The sequence below is a fragment of the Salmo salar genome, chromosome ssa12 (genome assembly GCF_905237065.1).
Source record: "Salmo salar chromosome ssa12, Ssal_v3.1, whole genome shotgun sequence".
Taxonomy (NCBI): Eukaryota; Metazoa; Chordata; class Actinopteri; order Salmoniformes; family Salmonidae; genus Salmo; species Salmo salar.
The window spans coordinates 43,596,369-43,607,020 of NC_059453.1; the positions used below are offsets into that span (position 1 = coordinate 43,596,369).

General features: G+C 37.9%; 1 protein-coding gene across 1 annotated transcript; it reads right to left on the reverse strand.

The window, feature by feature from the left end:
* Window positions 1–2,028: 2,028 nt before the first annotated feature.
* Window positions 2,029–3,394, reverse strand: manbal (mannosidase beta like). Its single transcript, NM_001141543.2, is given in 1 exon segment — window positions 2,029–3,394. A coding segment is annotated over 1 exon segment (156 nt). The 5' UTR covers window positions 2,949–3,394; the 3' UTR covers window positions 2,029–2,792.
* Between the last annotated feature and the right edge of the window lie 7,258 nt (window positions 3,395–10,652).

The window sequence follows — 10,652 nt, forward strand, 5'->3', positions numbered from 1 at the left end:
ATTTCCAAAAGATAACCAAACAAATTTCGACGAGGGTGTGTCTTTAATGAGTTTGAACCGTAGCCAATGCATTTCACATAGACAATTCCAATAAATTAACAACCATTTATGCAAAACCAATTAGGGACAGTTTCCCTGACACAGATTAAGCCTAGTCCTGAACAGCCCTTTTATAGAGATTCTAATTGAGAATACTTCTTAGACTAGGATGCTTAATCTGTGTCTGGGAAACCTGCCCTTACACTTCGGAATAGATATTTGGCTAGGACTGTGAAAGACAAGGGCCTTAGAACACAATGCATCCTACTTTCCATCACCCATCTGATATAACTGTACTGTATCTGTGAAATTGAATTTAGTAACTATCACCATAGAACAGAGATTTTATAACCTATATCGTGAAAAGTGAGTCAGTCATTTGAACAGGAATCTGAATAGTTTACCAGTACATACTGGTAAACTAGTCAGTGGAACTGACAGACCTGGGATCACACGTTCAAGTCCTAGTTAGGCTACCCACAAATTTCACTACAATGGTGGTAAAAGTGGGATAGCGCTACCATGAGATATGCCAGAGCATGAGGGACTTGAGGTGCAGAGGGAAGGAATGGGTTAGTGCACAGGAGGTAAGCAATGGGTTAGTGCACAGGAGGTAAGTCCTTAGTAGAACACCAACTCTCTCATCAATGGACCTCTTCTTGTTGTAAAAGCGAAGGTGTTGGACTGACACAAGGTTGCGGGTTAGGATCCAGGCAGGCTACCATCCAGATTCACGGAAGTCCTTACGATTTCATTCTCAGAAAATGCTATTCATCCTTATTAGCAAGGTCAATTTTGTAACAAATAAGTGTTTTTAATCTTATCTGAGAAATATTTCAAATAATGTATTTCCCATAATATTTTGTTACAACATTGAGAATATATGCACAGTGTTAGGGTTATAAGGCTGAATGAGACATTTTAAGATTAAAAAGGTAGTTGTATTAATTTTTTTCAACCTCTTATTGATATAACAGAGAAAGAGGGTGCTTATTCTGGGTTTTCACAGAAATGTTAGTAATATGTAGAAGTAGTACCCTCTAAAAGTATTCACACCCCTCGTATTTTTCCAGCCTTAAACATTTATTAAATTGAGATTGTGTCACTAATCACACACAATACCCCATAATGCCAGACATTTTTTTACAAATTAATTACAAATGAAAAGCTGAAATGTCATTAAGTACTCAACCTTTTTGTTATGGCAAACCTAAATAAGTTCAGGGGTAAAAGTTACATAATAAGTTGCATGGACCCACTCTGTGCACAATAATAGTGGCAAACATGATTTTTGAATGACTACACCCAATTTCTGTACCCCACACATACAATTATCTGTAAGGTCCCTCGGTCAAGCACTGATTCAACCACAAAGACCAGGGACATTTTTTAATGCCTCATAAATAAAGGCACCTATCGGGACATAGAAAAAGCACACTGAAGTTAGCAATTATGCTTTGGATGGTGTATCAACACAACCAGTCACAACTACAAAGATACAGGAACCCCTTCTAACTCAGCTGCTTTTCAAGCATGGTGTTGACTGCATCATGTTATGGGTATGCTTGTCTTGGGATACAAATAAACTGAAGAGCTAAGCACAGGAAAAATCCTAGAGGAAAACCTGGTTCAGTCGGCTTTCTAACAGAAATTGTGAGACAAATTCACCTTTCAACGGGACTATAACCTAAAACACGAGGCCAAATATACACTGGAGTTGCTTACCAAGATGACATTGAATGTTCCTGAATGGCCTAGTTACAGTTTTGACTTAAATTGGCTTGAAAATCAATGGCAAAACTTGAAAATTGCCACTTATAAATGTTCAAACAACCAACTTGACAGAGTTTGAGAATTTAAAAAAGAATGTTTGAATATTGTACAATCCAGGTGTGCAAAGCTTTGAGACATACCCAGAAAGACACAGCTGTAATAGCTGCCAAATGTGACTAACATGTATTGTTGACTCAGGGGGTTGAATACTTATCTAATCAAGATATACAAGCATTTATTTTTTATGAATTAAACAAATCATACATCGAGCTTGACATTACAGAGTATGTGTGTAGATCATTGACAAGAAAAATTACACTTTGTAACAATGTTTTGAGAAAGGTCAACGGATGTGAATACTTTCTGAATGCACAGTATGTCCCCAAAGTTTTTGGTTGTGTTTAGGCCTTTACAAGTTTTACATTGACAAATGACATTTGATAGCAGACTAGTTGAATAAAACAGTTATACAAATGCACTTCTGTTCTTTCATAAATCATGGTAGCGGCATCATTGAATTTGATGGAACAAAAATTATTCAGTCTACATAATTTGAAATGTAACAATAATTTTGGGTGCACTGCATGGACAGCACAAAATCCAACACACCTATCGCTTCTTCTTGCTCTCTTTCTTTAGTTTCTGACGAATCTGAGGCGCAGGTCCTTTTGACTTCTTATTCTGGTCACCAGCCTTCATGTCATTTGGCTCTGTCTCCTCCTAAAGATAAAACAGAATGTGAGTCCCAGTGACACTCGACACATATGGAACAGTAACAGTAGGTTGCTGAATAGTAATGAACAGTTTGCATGCTCAAGCCAAGTTCAAAAGAAGACTACAATAGGACAGAAGGGAAAAAATACAAAGTATCAGGCTTATACTGATTTAACACATAATGCTATAAGTAAACCTATAGTATATAATGACAATATTATTACAATATCATACCGCATTCTTTCAACTGCCAACAGGACTGTTTACTATACCTGTTCATGCCCCTTGGAGGTCGGTATTATCACAGCCAAGATGCAGATGAGTTGGAATATAGCTCCCAGAAAGAGTCCATAGCGCAGGAGACTCTCAAGCAAAGTGGGTTCAGGTACCTCTGGGGGCGAAAGGTCCAGTTCCGCGGACATAGTAGCCTACTTTCAGGTCCCTGTGTGCAAGAACACGAAATGTATGTAAACAAAGACAAGTCTGCTCTGCAATGCTCAATATATTTTTCCAAATCAAATTCACTATATTTGCCAAATCATTCGAGGCCATATTGTAATACGGGCATAACTGTTTACCTGCGTTGCTGTTTACAGAAACTACAATGTAACCGTGGCTGCAACAATGTTTCCAAGCTTCTGAAATTGAAGCTGTCGGCCTCGACACAATAACACCACTTTTCTGTTCGGCAAATCTAATCATAGGCTACAATTTCAAACAAAAGCTTACCAGGGCCCTAAGTCAACTCGTCCTTCGTTCTTTTTATAGCACCAAACACGATCCTAAGTGTAAAATCGCGAGTTTAATGTAATTCGTATCAGCACTAAAAATATTTTACAGCCGTAAAATTTGCATCGGAAGTGAAGTCACTGTGAGATCCGCTTATTTTCTTAGCTATGTGAAGCTAGCCACAATAACGATTAGCCACAATAGTGGAATTTGCGGTTCGCCTTCAAAATAAAAGTACCCAATTGAAACGGATGCAAACAGATGCAACTAATGGAATAATCATACAGATCCTATTATATGACTAATTCCGAATTATATGGGAATAATGCCATATTTGGACCATTGTTTTACTTCAGATTACATTACTCCTATGTGACGCTCCTCCCTCAACCGATCCGTCTTGGTTCGTGCTATCAGGGATCTTTGGGATGGTCCTACCCCATTGAAGTTTTAATTTAAAATGGTTAAAGGAGTAGTTCAATATTGTACAACTTGATGTTAGATGGTTCCTCACCCTGAAAGTAGTCTATGGGCCAGGAGAAACTGTAATCCATGATTCAGTTCACTTTAAACAGCCACTGCAAACATCAGGAGATACTGTAATCCATGATTCAGTTCTCTTTAACAATTACTACAAACGTCACCTAACTTTAGCCACCACAAGCTAACATTCAATGGGAGTGATTGGGGCATGTAAAAAAATAAAACGAAAATCCCATTTAAATAACATGAAACCAACTATTGTGTTGATTTTAATTGATTTCAGGTGATTTGAGGATAATCTTTTTTTAAACATACTCACATGCCCCCATCACTTCCATTAATTGTTAACTAGTGGTGCTTAAAGTTAGTTTACATTTCTAGTGACTGTTTAAAACGATTAGCCACAATAGTGGAATTTGCGTTTCACCTTCAAAATAAAAGTACCCCATTGAAAACTGAAACCTGGATCACATATTTTCTTGGCCCATAGACCACTTTCAGGGTGAGGAACAATCTAACGTCAAGTTGTAAAATAGTGAACTACTCCTTTAAGAGTAGGGGTCCCAAGGATTCTGGATAGCACTGACCGATCCTGTCTTGGGGGGTAGGTATGTCCCAAGGTTTCCAGATAACATGGACCATCTGTAGGATGTGGGACTCATATAAAAAAATATATATCCCCGAGCATCCGATCATTCAAAAATGAAAATATATTTCTTAATTTATGATTTCACTGCACTCTTGCATTACTTTCCATGAAATAGGCAGAATAACTAGCTAAATTGTTACAAACGTTGTGGCAGTGATTTAATAATTGTTATTGTGAGAAAATACAAACAAAGCAAAATGGCTTCCTGCTGCAAAAATTCTGTGCAAGGACGTCGGTCGCCACTGCCGGTGTAGTGACTTGATCAACTGTAATAGCGTCATGGCAGTAACATTAGCGGCCCGGCAGCAAAATCAAGACTTCCGGTTTTCAGATTTTGCCTTCAAAATGAAAGTTTACGGTAAAATGCTATGTGAATGATACGAAATCAATCATTTTGCAGTTTTGCATAGTGCATAATCTTACAAAATTATAACTACATCGGGGAAAAATCTAAACTAAAGAGAATTAGTACTTTATATAAAATACAATTATAAGGTGGAGCACATTGAGAATTGGTTAGATCTTAAGTAAATAAATGTAAAGAACATTATATTCTACAGACATTGAGAAATGTTTGGAGCTTAAGTATATAAATGTAAACAACTTAATATTCTACAGACCCTACTGAATTAGCACTAGAGTCTCTATATGGTGTTATTTATTGGGTGACTGTGGTCTAAATACCCAGCAGCACTTTTTTTATTTCACCTTTATTTAACCAGGTAGGCTAGTTGAGAACAAGTTCTCATTTACAACTGCGACCTGGCCAAGATAAAACAAAGCAGTTCGACACATACAACAACACAGAGTTGCACATGGAATAAACAAACATACAATCAATAATACTGTACAAAAATCTATATACAGCATGTGCAAATGAGGTAAGATAAGAGAGGTAAGGCAATAAATAGGCCATGGTGGCGAAGTAGTTACAATATAGCAATTAAACACTGGAATGGTAGAATGTGCAGAAGATGTATGTGCAAGTAGGGATACTGGGGTGCAAAGGAGCAAGCTAAATAAATAAATACAGTATGGGGATGAAGTAGATTGGATGGGCTAATTTACAGATGAGCTATGTACATGTGCAGACATCTGTGAGCTGCTCTGACAGCTGGTGCTTAAAGCTAGTGAGGGAGGTAAGAGTCTCCAGCTTTAGTGAATTTTTCAGTTTGTTCCAGTCATTGGCAGCAGAGAACTGGAAGGAGAGGCGGCCAAAGGAAGAATTTGCTTTGGGGGTGACCAGTGAGATATACCTGCTGGAGCCCGTGTTATGGGTGGGTGCTGCTATGGTGACCAGTGAGCTGAGATAAGGCGGGGCTTTACCTAGCAGAGATTGTAGATGACCTGGAGCCAGTGAGTTTGGCGACGAGTATGAAGCGAGGGCCACTTGCTACTCCATTCCATTGGTCCCAATGCAATACACTGTAGATAAATGACATATTGGCTTATAGAGAGTACTATTCTATGTGCATAAATGACATATTGGCTTATAGAGAAAACTATTCTATGTGCCAATGTAAAAGTGGGGTTGGGAATACTCAGTAGGGTCTATAGGGGGTTATTGCATGAGGGACTGAAGCAATATTAACACATATGTGCTTAATATTAGGAAAGTTTATGAATAAATATAGTAGGCCTAGCCTATAGAAAGCTGATGGGATCCTCCTCTTTTTATTAGAGGCCATCAAAACTCTGTTTTCTCACACAATTGTAAAGCCTATAGAAATGTTGCACAACATGAGCTCATGGGCTCTCATTAAGTATTTGATTAGATTTGCATTGATGTCAGAGTGATTAGAGGGACAATAGAGTGTACCCGGCAGTTAGGAAGTGTGGTAGGCTACTAATGACCATCAGCAGCCTAATAACCGTGACAAGATTTGACTGCTGTCATGACTCGTGACCGCCGGTGTGGCGATAATATGGCCACCTTAACAGCCCTAATAATGAATAAATACAGGTTCATTTTTCTACTATTATGTGGGGGACTTTTTTTTTTAAGAACATTTCTGAAATTCTGTGATCCGGAAGTACTTTTTTAGTGTTGCTAACAAGTTGCTGGTATCAGCTGCTTAGCTTATACTGTAGCTAGCTTACTAGCTCTATCTTTACTGACATAAAAAGCTTGCTGCTCAGCCTGTTTCAATTACCCTGAATTTGAAGACATGCAGCCCTAAAATGGTGAAGGTGCATAAAGATTGTGGCCCCTATGTACTTACCACAAACACATTATTTGCTAAGTTTGCCGTATTGTACAGTGCTTTCTGTTACTTATAGGCACATTGAACCACGTTGCGCACCATACTTTAAATGGTGTGGATAGTGCTCAAACGAAGACATTATATTTGAATTCCTCCATCTATATGCACCTTCGCCATTAAGAGGGAATGTTCACTGTTATCAGAAATCACTCCATAGATCAGTGCACTGAGTTAGTCAGATTTGATTAAATATAACAGAACAGATGAACTGGAATGACATTCACTCTCAAGAGATTGGTTGCCAAAAATAACTAACAAAGCCAAACCCCCAATAAGCCATGAATATGACTGCATTGAGGCATATTTTACTGTGCTTCTATACAACATTCCACTGTCTATTTTATTTGTTCATTTAGCAAACAAGACAGCTAATCCAGTGCCTTTATCACAGTCAAAACACCTAGATTTTTTTGCTTTAAAAATGCTACATTTTGTCTGAGCCTCATAGCAAAATGTGTAGAATAGCATGAGATGAGCAATACAACTGCCCATTTTCTCTTTGCCCCATAGCAAAACATGTAGAATTGCAGGAAGTTAGCTGCTTTCCCCCAAACCAAAAAAACATTATTATTATATTTTCTGGGGGGGCCAACCCAAATATCTGCAGGCCCACCCACCAATGAATTTCCAGCTACACCACTGATCATTGGGACAGCTGAGCAACTATCTTAATTTGCTCACGTTACGGCCGGTATATACTTCCCCAAAAAATGTACAAGCACCCCCAAAAATGCCTATTCGGCACCTCCAATCACTCATTACTGCCTGCACAGGTCGGAAATCTACAACAGCTCAATACATTAGAGGTGCCGAATCATTTCCCCCCCGTTTATTTGTACATTTCTATTTATACCTTTTTTGGAAGTACATACCGGCCATAACGGGAGTAAATGAAGATAGTTGCTCAGCGAAACTCCATATTTGGTGATCAACACACTTATTTTGACATTGTAACACTTGCAGAGCTGGGAGTTTAAATCGGAGCTTCCTGGGCATTAGAGGTCTGTAACACATAGATACTGGTTCAGGACAGCTGAGCACAGTAGGGAGGCTACTGAAATGACTCCGGGCAGAAAGTGCTGCTTCACGAAAACTCAAAATAATATTACCAACGCTACTACATTAACTTGCTAGCTAGCTTTTTGTTCACTCTAAAAATGTGGGATTCAATGTGGAGTTCTTCTAAGATCCTCGAAGAACCTTAGGATTATTGGCAATGAAAAACAGCCCCACAAGGTTCTTCAAATAACTTAGGAGGTGGGGTTCATCAAGGAACCCCCATTATTGCTGGAGTTCTTCGGGGAACTTTGCCAAGTTTGAATGCGACAACAGTTAAAAAGTTAAGTTGGGTTGATGTTTGGCTCTGAATATGTATCGAAATAATTTATCTAATAATATACAATACTAACGAATAACGAACACAATTATGGTATTCTGTGAATAGTTTCCATAATGTTAGCTGTCACGTTAGTTAGCTATAGTTCAGAAGAATTAACGTAAATAGCTAACGTTATGTCCTAACTAGGCAGACTATGTTGGTATGATTTCCTGAACTATATTCTGTCCCATATATTGTATATCGTTTCCATAAAGCCAACATGGCTTTACACTTATTAACGTAAGTTTCCAATCTAGAGCAGTTCTCACTTTTGTGAGAATGAACTAGCTAACGTTAGCTTCGTTGACGTTAGCTAGCTAACCAACAAAACAGCCAACCTACTAACGACGGTGACCTGTCCGGTCGAGATGTTACAATGAACTGAATCGGTGAAAGGAGTCTTTATATAGCATGCTAGAGCATGTAATACTATTAGGAACTCACAAGGGGGCATAACATTACATGTACAATACATGGGATTCAAATACATAATGGTATTAATACAGTAACTAGACTACCTCTTTTGTGTAAATGCATGCCCTTCAGAATCCAAACACAGTGTTGCCACGCAGCAAAATGTTGCGTATAATCTTTCAATTCAGCCTGATAAAATATTGAACAATTTGTGTACAAAGATAGCTTGAAATGTGATATTAGGCCTGTATGGCAGTACTGTTACTGTATGGCAGTACTGTATTGGCTAGCGCTTTCTCCAATATGTTTGTCTATTTTGCATTCAATTGTATGTTGATGCCCTTTATCTTTCACTATTAAACAAAATACAAAATGAAATGCTTGTAAGACTTTTCTTTGACACATTTTCTCTTCCTTTGAAATTCTTATAGGACAGAACATGGACACAATGCAATTGGGATCAAGAAGAAGGTAAGGATATGTTGTTGGACAGCTGCATTTGAAGTGTACATTTAACCTATACAGCAGGCAATACAAACTGAAATCTATTAGCATACAAATGTGTGCAAATTATCTTTTCAGATCTTCTCAGAAATGAATCAAGGCCATGGAATGGATATAGAGATATAGACGAAAAGATAATTCAAGGACTCCGCAAGGTTAGTTGGCAAAATTATAGCAGAGGTAGAGAGGCGAGGCAGGGGTGAGGACATCATCCAGCTATTTCAACAATCCCTGAAGGGCAATACAGAAGAGACACACAGGGGTATTTGCTCTTATTCCTTCCCTTTCTCTAATGTAGCCAATACATAGTACATAAAAAAATATGTATTTTGTAATAAAATTAGCAATTGTAGTAAGATCATCGCTTTACTTTACTAGGCCTCGAGACCACAGCAGTGATCCTGCTCTTGCCCTACTTCTTCAATGAGGACCCGAGAGGCCTTTATGTCCATGACATGGTATGCCTATGCACAAATAATCTGTTTCTTCATAAACATAAGTGTGCATGCTTATATAAAACTACAGCTGAACATTTGTTATGTTCTTTTTTAATTGTATGTGTATTAATCTTCTTACTTTTGTAAACACAGATTTCACCGCTCCCCACTCCTTTACTGCACATCGGCGGAAATCCATTTCACCATGAGAGTGAAATCACGCTGGCCTTTGATGGGGAGAACATCCACGCCCTAGAGGACGTCCCCATGGGACTTGGGGCTCTGCTAGGGCTGTATTTTTTATTTTCAGTTAAATTTCCCCCAAAAATGTCAGACAAAGACTTATGTTCTTAAGTTACTTTCACCAGGGCCGGTCATAAAGATGGAAAACTTCCTAATTTAACTAAGTGATTGTTGGGCAAGTGGTTGTTGGACACACACACAAACATTAAAGCAAAAAATCTGTATTTAGCATCAAGTCTACAATATTTTTAGTTTACCTATGATTCATTTTTAATGTATGTTGTTTTTATTGTACATCATTATTTTATATTAAAAAAAAAGTTTTATGAAAAGCACTATACAAAGTAAATGTATTATTTATTATGGTCTGATATGTCTGCAGAAATGTTGCAATTTTGTAATGTGTTTTGTTTGGTAAATTCTTTTGTAAATATGAATTCACATTTGTGGTGCCACTAAATAAACAATTCATTATTTAAATAAATATTGTTATTATTATTAAAATATTTTTTTTTATAATGGAGGGAGGGTGGACAGGGAGTTAAAAAAATGAACACCAAAAGGTTATTCGAGGAACCATTATAAGGGGTTCTTTGAATAACCTTTTTCAAGGGTTCTTCGAAGGACTTATAGGGGTTCCCCACAGTTTAAATTTGAAGAACCCCTAAAGGATACTCCAGGAACCTGTGCATAAAGACCTGACCATCCGTCTCTCCTCGACTGCGTCATCTTCAGTGACAGGCCCGGGAAAAGTGCCTCACAGTTCGACAACCCAGTTGGCAATGCTATTAGGCTATGGTTTCTAATGTTTATTTATCAAAATATGTAGGCTACTTTGCCATTACAATGCAGGGGTGCAGAGCTCTCACCATATAGGCTGGATGGGGGATGTCGGATAAATTACTACCATGATTTCAAAAGTTGCTATTTTTCAGTAGCCTCGATTGTCAGGGAAATGTTTCGTAGAAATATAAGATCATTTGACTTGACAATTAGCCTATGATACGAAAAATCTACTATTAAAT